This window comes from Ranitomeya variabilis, chromosome 1 (genome assembly GCF_051348905.1).
Source record: "Ranitomeya variabilis isolate aRanVar5 chromosome 1, aRanVar5.hap1, whole genome shotgun sequence".
NCBI lineage: Eukaryota > Metazoa > Chordata > Amphibia > Anura > Dendrobatidae > Ranitomeya > Ranitomeya variabilis.
Window position 1 is genome coordinate 1,043,883,575 of NC_135232.1, and position 26,887 is coordinate 1,043,910,461.

Genomic DNA, 26,887 nt, shown 5'->3' on the forward strand with positions numbered 1-26,887 from the left:
TGATCTACTAGATGTTTCAGATAACCTTTATCCAGAAACTGCTGTGACAGGAATTCTGCCTCCACACGGTAGTCCTCCTCTTTAGTACAGTTACGTTTAATCCGTGTGAATTGACTCTTGGGGATATTTGTGAGCCAGACAGGAAGGTGGCAACTCATGATGTGGATGAAGCTGTTTGCATCCACTTCTTTGCGATAGCACTTCGTGCATAATTGGTTGCCATCTATATAGCTGTTGAGGTCCAAAAAGTTTACATTCGTGGTACTTATAGTTGGGGTAAACTCAAGACCATATTCATTTATATTTAGACTGGATATAAACACTTCAAGGTCGTATTGTGATCCTTCCCAGATAAACAGAACATCATCGATAAATCGACGCCAGAATACCAAATTTCCATGGAGTTTTCCGGCTACAAAGATTTTGGACTCCTCCCACTTGACTACATACAAGTTTGCGTAGCTAGGGGCAAACCGTGTCCCCATAGCGGTGCCCCACTTCTGTAAAAAGAACTGTTCTTCATATAAGAAATAGTTGTGTTTAAGAATGAATTGTATGCAATCCTGAATGAACTCCACCTGGGTTAAAGTGTACGTACCCAACAGTTGGAGATAGTGGCCTGCTACTTGACAGCCCCTATCCTGATCAATTACTGTGTACAAGGACTTAATGTCCAATGAACCTAAGATAAAAATGGGTTTCCAATTAACTGTTTCTAAAATTTGTAGCACATGACCTGTATCCTTAAGGAATGCCGATACCAAAGACATACACTTCTGTAAGTAGACGTCCACGTACCTGGATAGGTCTGCTGTCAGGCTATTAATGCCAGAAATGATGGGTCTTCTGGGTGGACATGTTGGGTTTTTGTGGAGTTTTGGAATATGATAGAACAACGCTATGCTTGGAGTGCGGTTCATTACAAACTCAAACTCTTTTCTGTTTAAGATACCCATAAATTTTCCCTTAGAACAAAGGATGTTCAATTTCTTTACAAAGAGTGTCGTGGGATCGCTTTTTAGTTTTTGATACGTAGTTCTATCACTGAGGAGTCTCATCGACTCTTCCCGGTACATGGACCATTTTAGTATACTATCCCTCCCCCCTTGTCTGCTGGACGAACTATGATATCTTTGTTTTCCTGCAGTTCTTTTATTGCCATTCTTTCCTGCATGGATAGATTGTGGGGCATAGATTTTGGTTTTTGAACGCTCATTCTTCTAATGTCCGCTGTGACCAATGTGTCAAAAGTGCGGAAAGCATTCGAATATTCCTGTGCAGGAGTAAATTTTGAATGATTCGACAGTGTAGTATGAATATATTCATTTGTTGTTTGGTTCGTACTTAGAGTAGATGTTGTCTCCTTCTTTAAGAAGTACTTTTACAATTTAAACGGATTATTTGCAGATGTAGGTGTAAATTTCAGCCCCTTTTGTAATAAAGATATTTCGCTGTTTGATAGCACATGCTCACTTAAATTGAATATTTTTTGAGTATTACTGTTTGTCTGAATTCTTTGGTTATTCTTTATTATTTTAACTTTGGAGCGTTTCCCACCTGTCATGATCTCAATGGCAAGAGATCATAGCATAAGCATATATAGGAACTAGCTCTTGGAAGATGGGAACTGAGCTGACCATGAACTAAACCTAACGCACAACTAGCAGTGGCCGGGTAGCATGCCTACGTTGATTCTAGATGCCCAGCACCAGCCGGAGGACTAAATAATGCTAGCAGAGGAAAATATAAGTCCTAGCTCACCTCTAGAGAAATACCCCGAAAGGAGACAGAGGCCCCCCACATGTATTGGCGGTGAATAAAGATGAAATAACAAACGTAGTATGAAAATAGGTTTAGCAAATTTGAGGTCCACTTACTACATAGCAGAAGACAGAAAGGACACTTTCATGGTCAGCTTAAAACCCTATCAAAACACCATCCAGAAATTACTTTAAAACTCTGGCATTAACTCATAACACCAGAGTGGCAATTACTGTTCACAAGAGCTTTCCAGACACAGTAACGAAACTACAGCTGTGAACTGGAACAAAAATGCAAAAACAAACATGGACAAGAGTCCAACTTATCTAGTAGTTGTCTAGGAGCAGGAACAAGCACAGAGAGGCTTCTGATAACATTGTTGACCGGCAAGCAACTAACAGAGCAGCAAGGTTATATAGCGACTCCCACATCTTGATGGGAACAGGTGAACAGAGAAGATGAAAACACCAGTTCAATTCCACCAGTAGCCACCGGGGGAGCCCAGAATCCAAATTCACAACAGTACCCCCCCCTCAAGGAGGGGGCACCGAACCCTCACCAGAACCACCAGGGCGATCAGGATGGGCCCTATGAAAGGCACGAACCAGATCAGAGGCATGAACATCAGATGCATTCACCCAAGAATTATCCTCCTGGCCGTATCCCTTCCACTTGACCAAATACTGGAGTCTCCGTCTGGAAACACGAGAGTCTAAGATTTTCTCCACAACGTACTCCAACTCACCCTCAACCAACACCGGAGCAGGAGGCTCAACGGAAGGCACAACCGGTACCTCATACCTGCGCAATAATGACCGATGAAAAACGTTATGAATAGAAAAGGATGCAGGGAGGTCCAAACGGAAGGAAACAGGGTTAAGAATCTCCAATATCTTATACGGGCCGATGAACCGAGGCTTAAACTTAGGAGAAGAGACCCTCATAGGGACAAAACGAGAAGACAACCACACCAAATCCCCAACACAAAGCCGAGGACCAACACGACGGTGGCGGTTGGCAAAAAGCTGAGTCTTCTCCTGGGACAACCTCAAATTGTCCACCACCTGCCCCCAGATCTGATGCAATCTCTCCACCACAGCATCCACTCCAGGACAATCCGAAGATTCCACCTGACCAGAGGAAAATCGAGGATGAAACCCCGAATTACAGAAAAACGGGGACACCAAAGTGGCAGAGCTGGCCCGATTATTGAGAGCGAACTCTGCCAATGGCAAAAAAGCAACCCAATCATCCTGGTCAGCAGACACAAAACACCTCAGATATGTCTCCAGGGTCTGATTAGTCCGCTCGGTCTGGCCATTCGTCTGAGGATGGAAAGCGGACGAAAAAGATAAATCTATGCCCATCCTAGCACAGAATGCCCGCCAAAATCTAGACACGAATTGGGTCCCTCTGTCAGAAATGATATTCTCAGGAATACCATGCAAACGAACAACATTTTGAAAAAACAGAGGAACCAACTCGGAAGAAGAAGGCAACTTGGGCAGAGGAACCAAATGGACCATCTTAGAGAAACGGTCACACACCACCCAGATGACAGACATCTTCTGAGAAACAGGCAGATCTGAAATAAAATCCATCGAGATGTGCGTCCAAGGCCTCTTAGGAATAGGCAAGGGCAACAATAATCCACTAGCCCGAGAGCAACAAGGCTTGGCCCGAGCACAAACGTCACAAGACTGCACAAAGCCTCGCACATCTCGTGACAGGGAAGGCCACCAGAAGGACCTTGCCACCAAATCCCTGGTACCAAAAATGCCAGGATGACCTGCCAACGCAGAAGAATGAACCTCAGAGATGACTCTACTGGTCCAATCATCAGGAACAAACAGTTTATCAGGTGGGCAACGATCCGGTCTATCCGCCTGAAACTCCTGCAAGGCCCGCCGCAGGTCTGGAGAAACGGCTGACAATACCACTCCATCCTTAAGGATACCTGTGGGCTCAGAGTTACCAGGCGAGTCAGGCTCAAAACTCCTAGAAAGGGCATCCGCCTTAACATTCTTAGAACCCGGTAGGTATGACACCATAAAATTAAACCGAGAGAAAAATAATGACCAGCGCGCCTGTCTAGGATTCAGGCGCCTGGCGGTCTCAAGATAAATCAAGTTTTTGTGGTCAGTCAATACCACCACCTGATGTCTGGCCCCCTCAAGCCAATGGCGCCACTCCTCAAAAGCCCACTTCATGGCCAAAAGCTCCCGATTCCCAACATCATAATTCCGCTCAGCGGGCGAAAATTTACGGGAAAAGAAGGCACAAGGCCTCATCACGGAGCAGTCAGAACTTTTCTGCGACAACACTGCCCCAGCTCCGATCTCAGAAGCGTCGACCTCAACCTGAAAAGGTAGAGCAACATCAGGCTGACGCAACACAGGGGCAGAGGAAAAACGGCGCTTAAGCTCCCGAAAGGCCTCCACAGCGTCAGGGGACCAATCAGCAACATCAGCACCCTTCTTAGTCAAATCGGTCAATGGCTTAGCAATATCCGAAAAACCAGCAATAAATCGACGATAAAAGTTAGCAAAGCCCAAAAATTTCTGAAGACTCTTAAGAGAAGAGGGCTGCGTCCAATCACAAATAGCTTGAACCTTGACAGGATCCATTTCAATGGAAGAGGGAGAAAAAATATATCCCAAAAAGGAAATCCTCTGTACCCCAAAAACACACTTAGAACCCTTCACACACAAAGAATTAGACCGCAAAACCTGGAAAACCCTCCTGACTTGCTGGACATGAGAGTCCCAGTCATCCGAAAAAATCAGAATATCATCCAGATACACAATCATAAATTTATCCAAATACTCGCGAAAAATATCATGCATAAAGGACTGGAAAACTGACGGAGCATTTGAAAGACCAAAAGGCATCACTAAATACTCAAAGTGGCCCTCGGGCGTATTAAATGCGGTTTTCCACTCATCCCCCTGCCTGATTCGCACCAAATTATACGCCCCACGAAGGTCAATCTTAGAGAACCACTTGGCCCCCTTTATGCGAGCAAATAAATCAGTCAGCAACGGCAATGGGTATTGATATTTTACAGTGATTTTATTCAAAAGCCGATAATCGATACATGGTCTCAAAGAGCCGTCTTTTTTTGACACAAAGAAAAAAACGGCTCCTAAGGGAGATGACGATGGACGAATATGTCCCTTTTCCAAGGACTCCTTTATATATTCTCGCATAGCAGCATGTTCAGGCACAGACAGATTAAATAAACGACCCTTTGGGTATTTACTACCCGGGATTAAATCTATGGCACAATCGCACTCTCGGTGCGGAGGCAATGAACCAAGCTTGGATTCTTCAAAGACGTCACGATAGTCAGACAGGAACTCAGGAATTTCAGAGGGAATAGATGATGAAATGGAAACCACAGGTACATCCCCATGAGCCCCCTTACATCCCCAGCTCAACACAGACATAGCTCTCCAGTCGAGGACTGGGTTGTGAGATTGCAGCCAAGGCAATCCTAGCACCAAATCATCATGTAGATTATACAGCACCAGAAAGCGAATAATCTCCTGGTGATCCGGATTAATACGCATAGTTACTTGTGTCCAGTATTGTGGTTTATTATTAGCCAATGGGGTGGAGTCAATCCCCTTCAGAGGAATAAGAGTCTCCAAAGGCTCTAAATCATACCCACAGCGTTTGGCAAAGGACCAATCCATAAGACTCAAAGCGGCGCCAGAGTCGACATAGGCGTCCGTGGTAATAGATGACAAAGAGCAAATCAGGGTCACAGATAGAATAAACTTAGACGGTAAGGTGCAAATGGAAACAGATTTATCAAGCTTTTTAGTGCGCTTAGAGCATGCTGATATTACATGAGTAGAATCACCACAATAGAAACACAACCCATTTTTCCGTCTAAAATTCTGCCGCTCGCTTCGGGACAGAATTCTATCACACTGCATACTCTCTGGCGACTTCTCAGTGGACACCGCCAGATGGTGCACTGGTTTGCGCTCCCGCAAACGCCTATCGATCTGAATAGCCATTGTCATGGACTCATTCAGACCCGCAGGCACAGGGAACCCCACCATAACATCCTTAATGGCATCAGAGAGACCCTCTCTGAAAGTCGCCGCCAGGGCGCACTCATTCCACTGAGTAAGCACAGACCATTTACGGAATCTTTGACAGTAAATTTCCGCTTCATCTTGCCCCTGAGATAGGGACATCAAAGTTTTTTCTGCCTGAAGCTCCAAATGAGGTTCGTCATAAAGCAACCCCAAGGCCAGAAAAAACGCATCAACATTGAGCAACACAGGATCCCCTGGTGTCAATGAAAAAGCCCAGTCTTGAGGGTCGCCCCGGAGCAAGGAAATCACAATCCTGACCTGCTGTGCAGGGTCTCCAGCAGAGCGAAATTTCAGGGACAAAAATAATTTGCAATTATTTCGAAAATTCTGAAACCCAGATCTATTCCCCGAGAAAAATTCCGGCAAAGGAATTCTCGGCTCAGATACAGGTGCATGAAAAACAAAGTCTTGCAAATTTTGTACCTTCGTGGCGAGATTATTCAAACCTGCAGTTACACTCTGAAGATCCATTACAAACAGGTGGACACAGAGCCATTCAAAGATTAGGAAAAAAAAAAAAAAAAAAAAATTCTCAGCAGACTTCTTATTTCTCTCCTTTCTCAGCCAAGGAATTTAACCCTTTAGTGGGCCGGTCAAACTGTCATGATCTCAATGGCAAGAGATCATAGCATAAGCATATATAGGAACTAGCTCTTGGAAGATGGGAACTGAGCTGACCATGAACTAAACCTAACGCACAACTAGCAGTGGCCGGGTAGCATGCCTACGTTGATTCTAGATGCCCAGCACCAGCCGGAGGACTAAATAATGCTAGCAGAGGAAAATATAAGTCCTAGCTCACCTCTAGAGAAATACCCCGAAAGGAGACAGAGGCCCCCCACATGTATTGGCGGTGAATAAAGATGAAATAACAAACGTAGTATGAAAATAGGTTTAGCAAATTTGAGGTCCACTTACTACATAGCAGAAGACAGAAAGGACACTTTCATGGTCAGCTTAAAACCCTATCAAAACACCATCCAGAAATTACTTTAAAACTCTGGCATTAACTCATAACACCAGAGTGGCAATTACTGTTCACAAGAGCTTTCCAGACACAGTAACGAAACTACAGCTGTGAACTGGAACAAAAATGCAAAAACAAACATGGACAAGAGTCCAACTTATCTAGTAGTTGTCTAGGAGCAGGAACAAGCACAGAGAGGCTTCTGATAACATTGTTGACCGGCAAGCAACTAACAGAGCAGCAAGGTTATATAGCGACTCCCACATCTTGATGGGAACAGGTGAACAGAGAAGATGAAAACACCAGTTCAATTCCACCAGTAGCCACCGGGGGAGCCCAGAATCCAAATTCACAACAGTACCCCCCCCTCAAGGAGGGGGCACCGAACCCTCACCAGAACCACCAGGGCGATCAGGATGGGCCCTATGAAAGGCACGAACCAGATCAGAGGCATGAACATCAGATGCATTCACCCAAGAATTATCCTCCTGGCCGTATCCCTTCCACTTGACCAAATACTGGAGTCTCCGTCTGGAAACACGAGAGTCTAAGATTTTCTCCACAACGTACTCCAACTCACCCTCAACCAACACCGGAGCAGGAGGCTCAACGGAAGGCACAACCGGTACCTCATACCTGCGCAATAATGACCGATGAAAAACGTTATGAATAGAAAAGGATGCAGGGAGGTCCAAACGGAAGGAAACAGGGTTAAGAATCTCCAATATCTTATACGGGCCGATGAACCGAGGCTTAAACTTAGGAGAAGAGACCCTCATAGGGACAAAACGAGAAGACAACCACACCAAATCCCCAACACAAAGCCGAGGACCAACACGACGGTGGCGGTTGGCAAAAAGCTGAGTCTTCTCCTGGGACAACCTCAAATTGTCCACCACCTGCCCCCAGATCTGATGCAATCTCTCCACCACAGCATCCACTCCAGGACAATCCGAAGATTCCACCTGACCAGAGGAAAATCGAGGATGAAACCCCGAATTACAGAAAAACGGGGACACCAAAGTGGCAGAGCTGGCCCGATTATTGAGAGCGAACTCTGCCAATGGCAAAAAAGCAACCCAATCATCCTGGTCAGCAGACACAAAACACCTCAGATATGTCTCCAGGGTCTGATTAGTCCGCTCGGTCTGGCCATTCGTCTGAGGATGGAAAGCGGACGAAAAAGATAAATCTATGCCCATCCTAGCACAGAATGCCCGCCAAAATCTAGACACGAATTGGGTCCCTCTGTCAGAAATGATATTCTCAGGAATACCATGCAAACGAACAACATTTTGAAAAAACAGAGGAACCAACTCGGAAGAAGAAGGCAACTTGGGCAGAGGAACCAAATGGACCATCTTAGAGAAACGGTCACACACCACCCAGATGACAGACATCTTCTGAGAAACAGGCAGATCTGAAATAAAATCCATCGAGATGTGCGTCCAAGGCCTCTTAGGAATAGGCAAGGGCAACAATAATCCACTAGCCCGAGAGCAACAAGGCTTGGCCCGAGCACAAACGTCACAAGACTGCACAAAGCCTCGCACATCTCGTGACAGGGAAGGCCACCAGAAGGACCTTGCCACCAAATCCCTGGTACCAAAAATGCCAGGATGACCTGCCAACGCAGAAGAATGAACCTCAGAGATGACTCTACTGGTCCAATCATCAGGAACAAACAGTTTATCAGGTGGGCAACGATCCGGTCTATCCGCCTGAAACTCCTGCAAGGCCCGCCGCAGGTCTGGAGAAACGGCTGACAATACCACTCCATCCTTAAGGATACCTGTGGGCTCAGAGTTACCAGGCGAGTCAGGCTCAAAACTCCTAGAAAGGGCATCCGCCTTAACATTCTTAGAACCCGGTAGGTATGACACCATAAAATTAAACCGAGAGAAAAATAATGACCAGCGCGCCTGTCTAGGATTCAGGCGCCTGGCGGTCTCAAGATAAATCAAGTTTTTGTGGTCAGTCAATACCACCACCTGATGTCTGGCCCCCTCAAGCCAATGGCGCCACTCCTCAAAAGCCCACTTCATGGCCAAAAGCTCCCGATTCCCAACATCATAATTCCGCTCAGCGGGCGAAAATTTACGGGAAAAGAAGGCACAAGGCCTCATCACGGAGCAGTCAGAACTTTTCTGCGACAACACTGCCCCAGCTCCGATCTCAGAAGCGTCGACCTCAACCTGAAAAGGTAGAGCAACATCAGGCTGACGCAACACAGGGGCAGAGGAAAAACGGCGCTTAAGCTCCCGAAAGGCCTCCACAGCGTCAGGGGACCAATCAGCAACATCAGCACCCTTCTTAGTCAAATCGGTCAATGGCTTAGCAATATCCGAAAAACCAGCAATAAATCGACGATAAAAGTTAGCAAAGCCCAAAAATTTCTGAAGACTCTTAAGAGAAGAGGGCTGCGTCCAATCACAAATAGCTTGAACCTTGACAGGATCCATTTCAATGGAAGAGGGAGAAAAAATATATCCCAAAAAGGAAATCCTCTGTACCCCAAAAACACACTTAGAACCCTTCACACACAAAGAATTAGACCGCAAAACCTGGAAAACCCTCCTGACTTGCTGGACATGAGAGTCCCAGTCATCCGAAAAAATCAGAATATCATCCAGATACACAATCATAAATTTATCCAAATACTCGCGAAAAATATCATGCATAAAGGACTGGAAAACTGACGGAGCATTTGAAAGACCAAAAGGCATCACTAAATACTCAAAGTGGCCCTCGGGCGTATTAAATGCGGTTTTCCACTCATCCCCCTGCCTGATTCGCACCAAATTATACGCCCCACGAAGGTCAATCTTAGAGAACCACTTGGCCCCCTTTATGCGAGCAAATAAATCAGTCAGCAACGGCAATGGGTATTGATATTTTACAGTGATTTTATTCAAAAGCCGATAATCGATACATGGTCTCAAAGAGCCGTCTTTTTTTGACACAAAGAAAAAAACGGCTCCTAAGGGAGATGACGATGGACGAATATGTCCCTTTTCCAAGGACTCCTTTATATATTCTCGCATAGCAGCATGTTCAGGCACAGACAGATTAAATAAACGACCCTTTGGGTATTTACTACCCGGGATTAAATCTATGGCACAATCGCACTCTCGGTGCGGAGGCAATGAACCAAGCTTGGATTCTTCAAAGACGTCACGATAGTCAGACAGGAACTCAGGAATTTCAGAGGGAATAGATGATGAAATGGAAACCACAGGTACATCCCCATGAGCCCCCTTACATCCCCAGCTCAACACAGACATAGCTCTCCAGTCGAGGACTGGGTTGTGAGATTGCAGCCAAGGCAATCCTAGCACCAAATCATCATGTAGATTATACAGCACCAGAAAGCGAATAATCTCCTGGTGATCCGGATTAATACGCATAGTTACTTGTGTCCAGTATTGTGGTTTATTATTAGCCAATGGGGTGGAGTCAATCCCCTTCAGAGGAATAAGAGTCTCCAAAGGCTCTAAATCATACCCACAGCGTTTGGCAAAGGACCAATCCATAAGACTCAAAGCGGCGCCAGAGTCGACATAGGCGTCCGTGGTAATAGATGACAAAGAGCAAATCAGGGTCACAGATAGAATAAACTTAGACGGTAAGGTGCAAATGGAAACAGATTTATCAAGCTTTTTAGTGCGCTTAGAGCATGCTGATATTACATGAGTAGAATCACCACAATAGAAACACAACCCATTTTTCCGTCTAAAATTCTGCCGCTCGCTTCGGGACAGAATTCTATCACACTGCATACTCTCTGGCGACTTCTCAGTGGACACCGCCAGATGGTGCACTGGTTTGCGCTCCCGCAAACGCCTATCGATCTGAATAGCCATTGTCATGGACTCATTCAGACCCGCAGGCACAGGGAACCCCACCATAACATCCTTAATGGCATCAGAGAGACCCTCTCTGAAAGTCGCCGCCAGGGCGCACTCATTCCACTGAGTAAGCACAGACCATTTACGGAATCTTTGACAGTAAATTTCCGCTTCATCTTGCCCCTGAGATAGGGACATCAAAGTTTTTTCTGCCTGAAGCTCCAAATGAGGTTCGTCATAAAGCAACCCCAAGGCCAGAAAAAACGCATCAACATTGAGCAACACAGGATCCCCTGGTGTCAATGAAAAAGCCCAGTCTTGAGGGTCGCCCCGGAGCAAGGAAATCACAATCCTGACCTGCTGTGCAGGGTCTCCAGCAGAGCGAAATTTCAGGGACAAAAATAATTTGCAATTATTTCGAAAATTCTGAAACCCAGATCTATTCCCCGAGAAAAATTCCGGCAAAGGAATTCTCGGCTCAGATACAGGTGCATGAAAAACAAAGTCTTGCAAATTTTGTACCTTCGTGGCGAGATTATTCAAACCTGCAGTTACACTCTGAAGATCCATTACAAACAGGTGGACACAGAGCCATTCAAAGATTAGGAAAAAAAAAAAAAAAAAAAAATTCTCAGCAGACTTCTTATTTCTCTCCTTTCTCAGCCAAGGAATTTAACCCTTTAGTGGGCCGGTCAAACTGTCATGATCTCAATGGCAAGAGATCATAGCATAAGCATATATAGGAACTAGCTCTTGGAAGATGGGAACTGAGCTGACCATGAACTAAACCTAACGCACAACTAGCAGTGGCCGGGTAGCATGCCTACGTTGATTCTAGATGCCCAGCACCAGCCGGAGGACTAAATAATGCTAGCAGAGGAAAATATAAGTCCTAGCTCACCTCTAGAGAAATACCCCGAAAGGAGACAGAGGCCCCCCACATGTATTGGCGGTGAATAAAGATGAAATAACAAACGTAGTATGAAAATAGGTTTAGCAAATTTGAGGTCCACTTACTACATAGCAGAAGACAGAAAGGACACTTTCATGGTCAGCTTAAAACCCTATCAAAACACCATCCAGAAATTACTTTAAAACTCTGGCATTAACTCATAACACCAGAGTGGCAATTACTGTTCACAAGAGCTTTCCAGACACAGTAACGAAACTACAGCTGTGAACTGGAACAAAAATGCAAAAACAAACATGGACAAGAGTCCAACTTATCTAGTAGTTGTCTAGGAGCAGGAACAAGCACAGAGAGGCTTCTGATAACATTGTTGACCGGCAAGCAACTAACAGAGCAGCAAGGTTATATAGCGACTCCCACATCTTGATGGGAACAGGTGAACAGAGAAGATGAAAACACCAGTTCAATTCCACCAGTAGCCACCGGGGGAGCCCAGAATCCAAATTCACAACACCCACCCCTTTTACCTCTTTTTGCTTTGTGGATCGGAGACCTGAAAAAAATCCCGATTAATAGAGGGATGGAATAGGGGAGGTTTTGATCCCCTTAGGCTCCTCCCGGATGGTTTATTGGAAGATGGACCTTCCATTGATCCAGTCCTTATATTGGTAACGGGTGGGCGGGGGGTGCTTATTATGGAGTTTTTATTTCGATCCCTCTTATTAGAGGAACCCTTAGTCATTCCAGTGATCGTGCTAATCCTACATTGCTCATTTACCCTACGATCCACTGGACTATAGGGTTCAATATCCTCAATATCCTCGTTAACCCCTCCCTCAAAGACAAGAGGTGAAAATCTATTAGATGTGCTCACCGGAAACTTAGACAGCCCACTTGGTCCCGCTTGAGGGCTGGGTTCCTCAGGTAACGGGGTAGTTGGATGCAAGGTAATATCTATCAGGTCATTGTATTTAGTAGTGAACAGGGAGTCTAGCTCTAAGGGAGGGTTCTCCTGCCGAGCCAAAACAGGAGTATACTGCGTTGAGTTTTAATTATCATAGACGGAAAATTCAACAGAGATGTCGCTATCCTTATGTGTTGGTGTTATGTTGTATTCGTCCAGTACCACCAACCCATTGGGTTCATATAGTGAATTCATGGGGGATGTATTGGTGGTGTCCATGTAATTTGGGCACCTCATGTACAGCTCATCGGGTATATGGTCTCTTTTAAATTTCTTAATCTTCCTTGCAATTATATCCTTTTCCTTCTCTTTAAGTCTATACAGAATATTATCAACCAGCTCCCCAAACTCATTGGTATTGGCACACGTTTTCAACTGCTCAAATATCCCAACAATAGACTCACTTGTTTTTTTCATATTAGATGACCTTTTATCAATGATAAATTGGACTGTCCTCAAGGAAAAATCCCTGAACATGCAGTCCCATTCCCCCTGGATACTTGGGTTACCAAAATCACCCGCAAGTGTCTTATAAATGGTCAAGCCTTTTGGAGCTTTTTGTGCTTGAATATATTTCTCTAGTGCAGCTATCTCCCACATATCCCTCATTTCGATGGACAACAATTTCTCCAGGGTCTTTAGCAGTTCCCTGGCCCTGTTCACTTCGACTGACAATGGTTCATTGTGTGAGAAGCGCTCTCTAATAAAGGATATGCAGTGGTCCCTATCCTGCCACAACATATTTATGGCCATTTTATAGACAAATTCCCTAAATCTAGAACTTGTGGGGGCTGCCCAAGTGTACAGGCACTCAATAAGATAATAGTATAATACAAACACTGGCGCTCACCCAAAAACTAGCGATCCTCAGCTGCTGGAATCAATCAGGGTAGTGCCCCCCTGTATAACAATATAGACCAGTAAAACCAATAGACGCCACGCTTGAGGATGCAGAAACAGATAACACGTGGTGGAAAACTTAAAAGCAAGAAATACACAGAGCCCCCACGTGGATTCCCAGTACCAAGCCCTCCCTAGAACAGTAACAAATATTCACCACACCAACACAATCTTACACTAGCCGCACAGTCTGTCTAACTATTATTCAGGCGCCGATAACCTCTAGCTTACCTCTTGTGAGACTGTTACAGCTGAGTGTGGGCCCGTGCTGAGTGTGAGTAGGTGTTCACCCATCCGGTATGTGCCACCGGGGCTTCGGCGTGGTGCGTATCAGATGGCAATATGTAGTATAACCCAGGGAAGCCTGGACGGGAGCGTTCCCTGGATACCGCATACAAAAAAAGATGGCCGATAGGCTCCTCCTACCTAGTGACGTCACCTGCTGTAAGGAGCGCTAGAACGCTCAAAAAGGGGGAGAGGAATCAACCAACGCGTTTCAAAGAGCACCGCTCTTCTTCCTCAGGGTTACCGCTCCCCTGGCTCACCCTATCTTATATAGTATCTAGCCATCAATGCGCACTGCCCCCGATTTAACCCCAGGTTTCCCAGCTCATATAGAAACATCCATACCGATACTGTGTATTTACAACAGCACCGAGATTTGCCTAAGATTAGAATGCAGTGTATTTTAACCCATTTGAATGTATTTTAATAGGATAGACAGGCGCCTATGCGGTATCCAGGGAACGCTACCGGCCAGGGCTTCCCTGGGTTATACTACATATTGCCATCTGATACGCACCACGCTGAAGCCCCGGTGGCACATACCGGACGGGTGAACACCTACTCACACTCAGCACGGGCCCACACTCAGCTGTAACAGTCTCACAAGAGGTAAGCTAGAGGTTATCGGCATCCTGAATAATAGTTAGACAGACTGCGCGGCTACTGTAAGATTGTGTTGGTGTGGTGAATATTTGTTACTGTTCTAGGGAGGGCTTGGTACTGGGAATCCACGTGGGGGCTCTGTGTATTTCTTGCTTTTAAGTTTTCCACCACGTGTTATCTGTTTCTGCATCCTCAAGCGCGGTGTCTATTGGTTTTACTGGTCTATATTGTTATACAGGGGGGCACTACCCTGATTGATTCCAGCAGCTGAGAATCGCTAGTTTTTGGGTGAGCGCCAGTGTTTATATTATGCATATTCCATATATTGCACCAATACCATGTAAAGTGGTAGTATTACATCACTGCTCCGCAAGTTCACACCTCTTTTAACACATGACAGTATCCTGGCTCACCTTAGAAGCCGCTGATTGACACTGAATGCTGTTATGTAGTCTGTGATCTACAAGTACACACAGATCCATCTCTACAAGTAACTTTCCTAGTGTCACTCCCCCTAGAACATATGGATCTGCATATTATTAGTGCCCAAGTGTATGACCTTACATTTCTCCATATTGAACCCATATTGAACCTCACCTGCCACGTGGATATCAAATTCCTTAAGTTTTGTCCAACTCAAGTTATGAAGATCCTCCACAGACTGCTCTATACTGCACAGCTTGGTGTCATCAGAAATAAGGAGTTGAATAATAGAAGATCCACCACATATAACCAGATACCATTCAGACTAGCAGTCATCAACCACGACTCTCTGTGTGTGCTCTTTTCAACATAAATACAAAATCTTACTTTCTAATCCTGTAGGCCTACATTTCAGGACTTTGCGTGAAACGGCGTCAAACACTATATTCACACCTATCCCTCTGTCTAGGTTTCTACTCACCTCTTCATAATGACTGCAGAGTTTAGGTTAGTTTGAGGACTTCCTTTCTTAGTAAAACAGTGCTGGTGATCCTTACAATGTTATTTTCTATCACATGCTCCTGTTTATAATCCCTTACCAGCCCCCTGAACATTTTGCACACAATAGACGTTAAGCTTACAATTCTAAAATTACCCGTGAAAAACCTGGAGCCCTGTTTAAAAATAGTCACTCGGCAAAGAACAGTCATTAAAGAGTCTTTAAACATGATGTATAACCTTAAGAAAACTTTGGAGGCGGCCCATCTGAACGCAGGGCCTTGTTCACATTGCAGACATTGTCCAAGCTAGGTTACATAAAATCACTTAGCCAACTGAGTACCTTAGATGACACATTAAGATCACTGGGATCAACCATATCCACAGCTTTCTCCAATTTGGCACATACAAAGCTGGAGAACCTGCTTATCAATTCTGCCTTCTCTTGATCCTCAGTGACCGGTACCCATTACCGTTATTTGTGTTCCACCTCTGAGGACCATCTTTTTTTCCTGAATATTTAAAGAACTTCTTGATTTTAAAATAAAAAAAATCTATTGAAGACTCCTCTTAAAATGTAGTAAAATGATAATTTGTATAAGCCTGCCCTCCGTGTCAGACAAGGTTCAGACAACTGTATTACATGTTCCGTGTGTGGGCCGCAATGCCCGGTCTGACGGTGGGGCTCCTGACCTATGAGGTTGTCAGCTCGGGTCAGGAAACCTGCATTCAGTCCGGGCACTGTGGCCCATATACCGACCATGTAATGCGGCCGCTGGAACCCGGCATTTTTGAGGGAATTACAAAACTTCTCCGCCAAACCAACAAAACATTCCATGCTTCAGCCTCTTTTTGTCTTGTTTTGGATTATCCAGATTAAAAGGTGCCAGAGTAATGAAAAGTCTGATCAGAATGTCAAACTACAGTAAGAACTTCATGTTCAGTTATATATATTTTTGCCTAGCGGCATTAGATCATTGTATGATTTTTGGAGGTGCGGTCCATTCTCTTTTTTTCAGAGTAATGAAAATGTATCCTTTACTGATAGATATGGAAGAAAATTGCAGCATTATTTGGGAGTAACACACAGTAATTGCTTAACCCTGACACAAATATCAGACTTACCTCCAATAGAGATGACAGTGTCGAAGCACTTATCCCTAAAAGGGAGATTCAGGTTGTCGCATACCATGACTTCAAGGTTGTTATTTCTACCAATCTCCGCTAAAGGTTCACAGTAATCACAGCCAAGATTGTACGTGTTACAGTTCACACTAAGATACTTTCCTGTACCACAACCTGCAATGAAAAAATGAGAAAATTTTCAGCAATTTGCCAATACACAGAGAAACTGGTACAGGCATTAATAAAGATCACATGTGAGGTTTATACAAATACGAGGAAAGCCAATCAGACATTACAATTGAGAAGCATCATTTATGTACCCTGAAATTTGTATCTTCTAGACCAGATGCACAATTATTAGACAATTTTTATTTTTCATATTCATTTTATTATTCAACAACTCCAGTGCTGTCAGTCATGCCAGAAAGTTAATAAACCTGACTATTTGAGAAGTAAATATGTGTTCAGAATAATTGGGCAACTATTAATTAGTGTGCTGGATTATTATGCAACTAAATAAAAAAAATGTCAATTTTCCCATCGCAGTTGTTTATTTTCATCATTTAACCCCTTCCCGGCCAGAGGTATTGGCGTTTTGGCGTTTTCCTTGTTTGCTCCCCTTCTTCCCAGAGCCATCATTTTTTATTTTTCGATCAATATGGCCATGTGACAGCTTGTTTTTTTGCAGGATGAATTGTACTTTTGAAAGACACCATTGATTTTAGCATTTAGTGTACTGGAAAACTTGGAAAAAATTCCAAGTGTGGTGAAATTGCAAATAAAGTGCAATTCCACAATTGTTTTTGTTTTTTCTTTTTACCATGTTCACTAAATGCTAAAACTGACCAGCCATTATGATTCTCCGGGTCACTATGAGTTCATAGACACAAAAAATGTCTAGGTTCTTTTTTATTTAAGTAGTGAAAAAAAATCCAAAATATTGTTAAAAAAAAAAGACCTGTAGCGTCTCCATTTTTCGTGATCTCAGGTTGGGTGAGGGCTTAATTTTTGTGCACCATTTTGGCATGGATACAATCTTTTCATCGCCTATTATTGTATTTTATTGCAATGTAGCAGAGACCAAAAAATGTAATTCTGACGTTTTTATTTTTTTTCTCGTTACACCGTTTACCGATCAGGTATATTTGATTTTTTTATTGTTTTATTTTGAATTGGGCGAAAGGTAATTTGAACTTTTATACTTTTTTAATTTTTGTAATATTTTTAAAAACATTTTTTTTTACTTTTTGCATTCTTCACTAGTCTCCATGGGAGACTAAAAGCTGCAGTTGTCTGATCGGCTCTACTACATACAGACGATAATCAGATCGCCTGTGTGTAGCAGAAATGCTCACTTGCTAAGAGCGCAGACCACGAGGCAGCGCTCGTAGCAATCCAGGAATGACAACCATAGAGGTCTGCTTCAGACCTCTGGTTGTCATGCTGACCATCGGTGACCCATGATCATGTGACAGGGTCACCGATGGGATTTACAACATGCTTCAGGTAAGAGAGAGTTAAATACCGCTATTAGAAATTGACAGTGGCATTTAACTAGTTAACAGCAATTCCACCCGCGGCTGTTGCGGGCACATGTCAGCTGCATAAATCAGCTGTCATGTGCCTGGAAAGGTGCAGGCTCAGCACCGGAGCTCACACCAAACAGGGGGAGTCCGACATCAGCATACTATTACACCCGATGTTGTAAAGGGGTTAAAGTGAAAATAATAACCAAACAACTCAAAATGTACAAAAATACATTTTTCACATTACCCACCAAAAATATCAGTGACCAATACAGCCACCATTCTTTTCAATAACAACCATAATCCTTCCAACCATGGAGTCTTTCTGTTTCTTAATCTGTTGACAATCAACTTTTTGGGCAGGGCCAACCACAGTCTCCCAGACACTAATCAGAGAGGTGACTGTTTTTTCTGAACTGTAAATCTCCTATTTAAGAAGGCCACACATGTCCTCAATAGAGTTTAGGTCAGGTGAGGAAGGGGCCATGTCAGTATTCTTTCATCTTTACGGCCTCTACTGTGGAGACTTTGTTGCAGCGATGGAGCATTGTCCTGAATAAAAATCATGGTTTTCTTGCAAGATGCAGACATTACCACTGCTTGAAGAAAGGTTCTTCTAAAAACTGGCAATAGTTTCGGCAATTGATTTTGACTCTATCTTCAACCTGAAAAGGTCCAACTAGCTCATCTTTAATAATCCCAGCCCATAGCAGAACCACAAATCTACCTCAATGGCATCTGAGTCGAAGTAAAGGACTGTGCTCGTCACTGATCAAGCCCTGGGCTCATCCATATAGTCAATAGTCACTCTCATCTCATCAGTCCATAAAACCTTTGAACAATCCATCTTAAGATATTACTTGGACCAGTCTTGACATTTCCTCTTCTGTGCCTTGCTCAGTGGTGGTCTGGTTTCAGCCTCCTTACTTCGGCCATGACTCTGAGCTCTGAACACCTTGTACGTCTGGGCACTGCAGGAAGGTTGTAGTTCTGGAATATGACAGCACTGGAGGATAATGGCTTCCTTGTTGCTTCACGTTTCATTCTTCCCAAATCTTTGGCAGTTAATGTGCGTCATTTTTTCTCAACATGTTCTTTGCAAAACTGTTGATTATTTGCAACAAAACTTTTCAAAGTTCTGTGATCACGCCACAATAGCTTAACAATTTCAAGAGTGCTACAGCCCTCCCTAAGACTTTAAAAACATTTTGACTTTTCAAAGTCAGTTAATGGGATTGTTCGGTTCAAAATGAAATGTCTGCAGTCACTCTGTGTGACTGCAGACTTATGAATCACGGCACACAGCGAGGATTCGCTATTCTCTGCATTGGGAACAGCGGTCTGGTATGCAGACTCCCGGGCAGAATCCGTCTAGTGGGTGTGGCCTAGCTCAATACAGTTGTATTGAGTGAGGTCACGCCTAGTAGACAGATTAGGCCCCGGAGTCTGCATACCAGACCGCTGTTCCCGGGGCAGAGAAAAGTGAATTCTAGCAGCGCTGGGAAGATTCAAAAGTGTCCAGTCCCACACAGTGACTGCAGATTTTTCATTTTAGTCTCCATTTTGACTCAAAAAAAGTCCAAGGAAGAATAACCCTAGACTTGTGGCTACCCAAGACCGGCTGATAGTCCAAGAGAGCAAAGGCTGGGTGTTCTTTTCCAAACCCACAGAATAGATACCTGCCGTAGCACAATTATAATGCTGACTATGATAGGATATAGGTCCCTATTCCTCATGTGCGGGTTCTGTAAAGTCACTCCTTTTTGTCTTTTGGTATTAGTTGCTGTTTTTGTTGCCAAATGCATCCAAATGATGCATGTGATTCATTTTAGCGCAAAGTAAAAAAAAAAAGGCTTTCTTCCTGTCTTCCGGCCTTGAGCTGTTTTTGCGACCTTTGTTGCCAAAAGTGGCATGTTGGCTTAAAAAAAAGTTTGAAAAAATGCACCTAAATTTTAGCGCAAAGTGCAGTGAATATTCATTAGCCGCTTCCCCGCCCACCTGTCAGCTGAGCAGTGAGCAGGGAGCAGCACATGAATAGTCCTTCACTGAAACAGGGACACACATGGTTTCCCCAGCGCTGGATTCCTGCAGCAGCTGGGGAGATCTGTGTGTCCGGTGGAGGAGGGGGCAGCAGGGGCCAGAGGAGACAAGATTGCTGCATACCTGCCTGCAGGGGCTGTGCTGGATGCTGAGGCATAAGGACCTGTGTGATGTCATGAAGCGGGCAGGCTGGAGCATCACATGACAGCACAGAGCCCGCCCTCTTCTGATGTCATCACAGGTCCTTCAGACTCCCCACTAGAATCTGCTGGCTTCCTCATATGACCTGTGCTGTGGAAAGGCAACAAGAGGGAGGGCTCTGTGCAGTCATGGGATGCTCCAGCTATTTACATCACCACAGTGGCTGGCTGGCTGCCACAAATAAAAGGTTAGTCTTTACAACACACAATAAAGCACTCTGCCACTCCTGTGTTCAACTATAACTCCCAACATGCCATAGGATTTGCAAGACATGCTGGGAGTTATAGTTCTCCCAATGGGATCTTAAAGAAGCACTCCAGTGTTATTTTTCAGTTCTGGAGTGGTGCTTTAAATATAAGCCCTGTGCCCCCATTCTTATACTCACCCTTATATATGAAGGAGGACAACGGGAGTATATATAGCAAAGTAACAAACTTTATTAGAAACAATTAAAACCACACACGTTTAAAAGACACCAATTGAACATACCAGGAATCAATATTGTGTCACAAATTAGCAACCGACCTTTGACATATAATATACAGAGGGAAGATGTACAGTAACTCCATGCATTCCCACTAAATAGACCAAGTTATCCTGAGCCACCCCATAACCATCATAATGTGTATTAGCAAGTGCTGCTATGATGTAAAAAGGAGGTGCCAATCAGAGAGCCTGATCCATAGCGGGAACAAACATGGAGAGTGCCCAGAGGAGCAATATGAGTGCCAAGCCATCCGGCATTAAAGGATCCCCCTCCCAGAGCACACGTACAATCTTACCCACATGAAGATCCCTGGATGGAGCGTCACCCCCGACGCGCGTTTCGCTCCTATTCTTACTGCTTTATCAAGGGGGAGTGTCGTTTTCTGAATCGCAAAACCTTATATCCTATGAGTCCCGCGTCACATGGCAATCATGTGACCGGGTACTCACACCGCTGCTTGTCACGGCGCATGCGTCCATGCGGGAATGCATGGAGTTACTGTACATCTTCCCTCTGTATATTATATGTCAAAGGTTGGTTGCTAATTTGTGACACAATATTGATTCCTGGTATGTTCAATTGGTGTCTTTTAAACGTGTGTGGTTTTAATTGTTTCTAATAAAGTTTGTTACTTTGCTATATATACTCCCGTTGTCCTCCTTCATATATATAGGTCTTGTTGGGAGTTACATGCATGGGGGTGGGGACAGTGTTCCTGACCACCTGGTTGACTATGAGTCTGGGTTTGAGTTGAGTCTTATACTCACCCTCCAGCGTCTTCATATAGTACTTTACAGACACCACACTGGTCCCGCAGCGCCATCTTCTACCCACAGCTTCCAACACAATAACATACTATTATATATAATAACACCACATATAATAGTATGTTATTCAATTTTACCACATTTTTTTTTTTTTGCTTCAAATATTTTTTTCCCCTTTTTTCCACCTCTAAAACCTGGGTGCGTCTTACAGTCCAGTGCGTCTTATAGTCCGAAAAATACGGTGTGTGTATATATATATATATATATATATATATATATATATATATATATATATATATGAAATTATGTCCAATTTCCCTTTTTTCTCAGTATTATTTGTGTTGTTCCAATGCACAAAATGGAAATAAACATGTGTTTTACAAAATGTGTGTAACTGCAATAACTTTCTGGGAGAAATACATTTCTAGAACATAGGTCACCGGGCTACCTACCGCGCGGTGACCTATATTCTACTACATAAAGTTCTTCCTTTTACATATGACAGGCTTGGCACAGTAGCCGTCTAGGCACCAGCAGCTTCCCTCATCTCCACGCTCAACACTTTTGTGGAGCGCCGGTGTATCTACTACATATATACATTTCTAGAACAATTTCAAGGGTGCTAACACTTTTGGCCATGGCTGTATATACAGTGCCTTGAGAAAATATTCGGCCTTTTCCCACATATCATGCTTCAAACATAAAGATGCCAAATGTAAATTTTTGGTGAAGAATCAACAAGTGGAACACAATTGTGAAGTTGAACGAAATTTATTGGATATTTTATATTTTTGTGGAAAACCAAAAACTGAAAAGTGGGGTGTTAGGAGTCGAGTTCCCGCTGCCACACATGGGGAATCTCGAGTCATGTCTGCTGCGGTCTCCCTTTCTACATCAGCCGCAGTGGAGCCTGCTCAGCAGAGATGTCGGCCCCAGCGTCTCACTCAGTCTGATACTGTGCAAAGGGTTACTGCTGCCTTTCCAGGCTCTGCTGTTATAGCCTGCACTGGTCAGCGGCGAGCAGGCTTTTCTGGGACTAAGTCCTGCTTTACACACACTGAGAATGACCAGGGTAAGACCTCTAATTGGAGGGGTCACATGCTCAAGTACTGCAGCAGCTCCCATTGGTCCTCTAGGAAGGTCCTGAAGTTGCTCTGGTATTGCAGCAACTTCCATTGGTTCCCTAGGAAGGTCCTGAAGCTGCTGCAGCTATAAAAGGTTTGCATGGCCGCACGGCCATGCGCTAGTATCACTTCATGTTATGAGCTTGTTATTTGTGGTCGCGCCTGTATGTATGTATTCAGTGACCCGGCTGAAATAAGCCCCTAGAATACCGGCACCTCCGGTGAGGAGTGTTTGTGTGCTTTTCTGGTGCGTGACCACTAACTGCCATCAGCTCAGCAGTTAGCTGTGTTCCCCTGTGACGCTAACAAGGCACAGTATCTTGTTTCTAGCAAATCTGTGGAGTTAACAGAGTTCACTTATACCACCATATAGCGCCGCCATTTGCCAGCAGCAGGTTTCTCTCCTGCACGGTGGACCCCGGGTTGCGAACGCACCTATTTATACATATATATATATATATATATATATATATACTCGGTGTGTTCCGCCAACCCTAACATGGGGCATGCAATATTATTTGGCCCCTTTAACTTAATACTTTGTTGCCCAACCTTTTGCTAAAATTACAGCTGCAAGTCGCTTGGGGTATGTCTCTATGAGTTTTGTACATCAAGAGACTGAAATTCTTGCCCATTCTTCCTTGGCAAACAGCTCGAGCTCAGTGAAGTTTGATGGAGATCGATTGTGAACAGCAGTTTTCAGCTCTTTAGACAGATTCTCGACTGGATTGAGGTCTGGACTTTGATTTGGCCATTCTAACACCTGGATACGTTTATTTGTGAACCATTCCATTGTAGATTTTGCTTTATGTTTGGGATCATTGTCTCAGGTCTGTTGCAGACTCAAACAGGTTTTCTTCAAGATTGGTCCTGTATTTGGCTCCATCCATCTTCCCATCAATTTTAACCATCTTCCCTGTCCCTGATGAAGAAAAGCAGGCCCAAACCATGATGCTGCCACCACTATGTTTGACAATGGGGATGGTGTGTTCAGGGTGATGAGCTGTGTTGCCTTTATGCCAAACATATTGTTGCCAAAAAGTTAAATTTTGGTTTCATCTGACCAGAGCACCTTCTTCCACATGTTTGGTGTGTCTCCCAGGTGGCTTGTTGCAAACTTTAAACAACACTTTTTATGGATATCTTTGAGAAATGGCTTTCTTCTTGCCACTCTTCCATAAAGGCCAGATTTGTGCAGTGTACGACTGATTGTTGACCTATGGATACTTTCCCACCTCAGCTGTAGATCTCTGTAGTTCATCCAGAGTGATCATGGGCGTCTTGGCTGCATCTCTGATCAGTCTTCTCCTTGTTTGAGATGAAAGTTTAGAGGGATGGCCGGGTCTTGGTAGATTTGCAGTGGTATGATGCTCCTTCCATTTCCATATGATCGCTTGCACAGTGCTCCTTGGGATGTTTAAAGTTTTGGAAATCATTTTGTATCCAAATCCGGCTTTAAACTTCTCCACAACGGTATCACGGACCTGCCTGTTGTGTTCCTTGGTCTTCATGATGCTCTCTGTGCTTCAAACAGAACCCTGAGACTATCACAGAGCAGGTGCATTTATACGGAGACTTGATTACACACAGGTGGATTATAATTATCATTAGGCATTTAGGACAACATTGGGTCAATTAGAGATCCACAATGAACTTCTGGAGTGAGTTTGCTGCACTGAAAGTAAAGGGGCCGAATAATATTGCACACCCCACTTTTCAGTTTTTTAATTTCCCCCCAAAATTAAAATAACCAATAAATTTTGTCCAACTTCACAATTGTGTTCCACTTGTTGTTGATTCTTTACCAAAAATTTACATTTGGTATCTTTATGTTTGAAGCATGATATGTGTATCCAGTTCAAATTACTAATACTGACCTACAAAGCCATCCATAACCTGTCTCCTCCTTATATCTCTGAACTAATCTCCCGATATCTTCCCTCACGTAATCTCCGGTCCTCCCAAGACCTCCTTCTCTCCTCCACACTTATTCGCTCCTTATCCAACCGCCTCCAAGACTTCACCAGAATATCCCCCATCCTCTGAAATTCTTTGCCCCAACACGTCCGACTATCAACCACATTCGGATCCTTCAGACGGAACCTGAAAACCCATCTCTTCAGGAAAGCCTACAGCCTGCACTGACCCCGCTGCTTCATCATCACTACCGGAGATACTGCCTCACCAACACCGGAGCTCCTGCAACCCTCAACCTACTGTCTCCTTCCCCATAATCCTGTAGAATGTAAGCCCACAAGGGCAGGGTCCTCGCCCCTCTGTATCAGTCTGTCATTGTTAGTTTGTTTACTGTAAGTGATATCTGTAACTAGTATGTAACCCATTCTCATGTACAGCACCATGGAATCAATGGTGCTATATAAATAAATAATAATAATAATAATGTGGGAAAAGGTTGAAAAGTTCCATTAAGCCGAATACTTTCGCAAGGCACTGTATAACATGCTACATCTATTCGTTTGTGCTGTTGTATGCTGCAAAATAGCAGACACAGAATCTATATGACGTCTGTTTGTCTCACTGTCATGAATGGCTCTGTCCTATGTTGTTTTTCAAGAATTCAGGTCAGAAGCCATTAAAGCACTGCTGAATGTACTGTTCCTAGGCTTGGAAAATCAGAAAAACATTGCTTTTTTTAAAAAAAAACAGCACCGCTCCTGCCTACAGTTTTTGTGGTAGTACAACTGAATCCTATTCAGTTTAACGGAACAGGGCTGTAATATAAGATACAACCCACAGACAGGAGTGGCGCTATTTTAGGAGTCATGTTATTTATGATGCAAAACACTTTTAAAAGGGATAGATAAAAACTCTTGGAAAAATTATATTTGAAATCCCCATAAATCGCACAGATGTTATACACTATCACACAAGGCTATGGATATTAATGTTAGAATTTCTCAGAACATAAAGTGCTTAAAGTCAATTAATAATAAGTCTGAAGTGCAGAATAGATAAAACTTCCAGACTATAAATCTCTGTGTATTCACTAGCAGGATCCTTGTTTCTTCACCTCTGAATTCTCCATCCGCTCAGCGTTGTGTAAGAAGCGATCGCTCATTCTTCATGCAGGGTAAATCGTGCTCACTAAAGCGTCGGCTCAGCGCTGTCACACGTCGCAGCCTATTTTTACCTATTGTCTATTTCTGTCATTGTTCGGGAAGGCTGTTATTACTCAGTGCTCAGGTGGCAGCAGCCAGAAAGTTGCCTGACAAGGTTTCTGAAGAAATATACGTAACATTTGCGAACAATTATTATCACACAAGAGGTCAATTAGTATTCAGCAGAAAAGCTATACCGCATGTATGAATTTCTGCGTGGGAGAAAATAGTGCAAAATATTTAAAAATGCCATATACATGGTGTGGAAAACTTGGCACAATTTATTAAGTAAGTTGAATATGTTTCTCTGTGCCATATAACTTAATGGCTGACTTACAATTACGTCTCTTTCCAAAAGTGTCAAAATAAGTGAATAATGTATTTACAGGACAAAATACATTTTGCCAATATTAACTACATCACTTTTTAGCTCTGATCACATTTACTCAGTGGTTTCTGCTGAAAAAGAACAGGCTGATATATTTCAGGATTTTTCCTACAGTGGATACCACCAGCCTCCAAAAGGACACCAATGAAGGTAGTGCCGAATTTTGTGCATGCAGGCCTATTCTTAGAGCGGTTGTCCAGGATTAAGATCCTATTGATCTATTCATGGGATAGGTCATCAATATTAGATCGGTAGGGGTCTGCTTTGGAAATATATTTTAAAGATTTATATTTAAAAATTGCTGATGTGTTCAATACTTATTTCACCCACTGTATATACGCAAAAACTGCAATGCTGCACCTACCATACATATACACACACAGCTCTGCTACATGCCCAGTTGATACACACAGCTCTGTACATACACAAACATATGTTCCCTCCCCTGCCCTTCCCCGCTCAGACAGATCAGTGTTGGGTAGGGAGAGAACCTTGAAGCTACACATTTCTCTCAATAATTTTCTCAATAGTGGGGCACAGCACTGTATAAACACTTTGCACAATCAATTAGGTCAGAGGGTATTTTAGTCCAAACACTACAGAACATTTTTTTCAATATTTTACTTTGTTTGCAAGATTACACGAGTGCCAGAGCAATAGTATTTTACTTTACAGTAGGCATGACTAACGTTGAAGTGTGTTGCTGACATGCTCTGTGACCTGTGCAGAAGTCTCTGTAAGAGAGCAGGAGCAAGTGGATCCTGAGTCTTCTCCTTCAAGCATTTATTGTAATTTTGGATGTGCAGAGATAAATAAAATTCTGCAACGAGCTGTTCTGT

At 43.6% G+C, this 26,887-nt stretch overlaps 1 protein-coding gene across 1 annotated transcript in view; it reads right to left on the reverse strand.

The window, feature by feature from the left end:
- TRMT9B (tRNA methyltransferase 9B (putative)) overlaps positions 1 to 26,887 on the reverse strand; it is a 75,441-nt gene that overhangs the window by 11,336 nt on the left and 37,218 nt on the right. Inside the window, exon 3 of the mRNA XM_077279717.1 lies at positions 16,397 to 16,570. Coding sequence (XP_077135832.1) covers positions 16,397 to 16,570 — 174 coding nt within the window. The remainder of the gene's footprint in view (positions 1 to 16,396; positions 16,571 to 26,887) is intronic.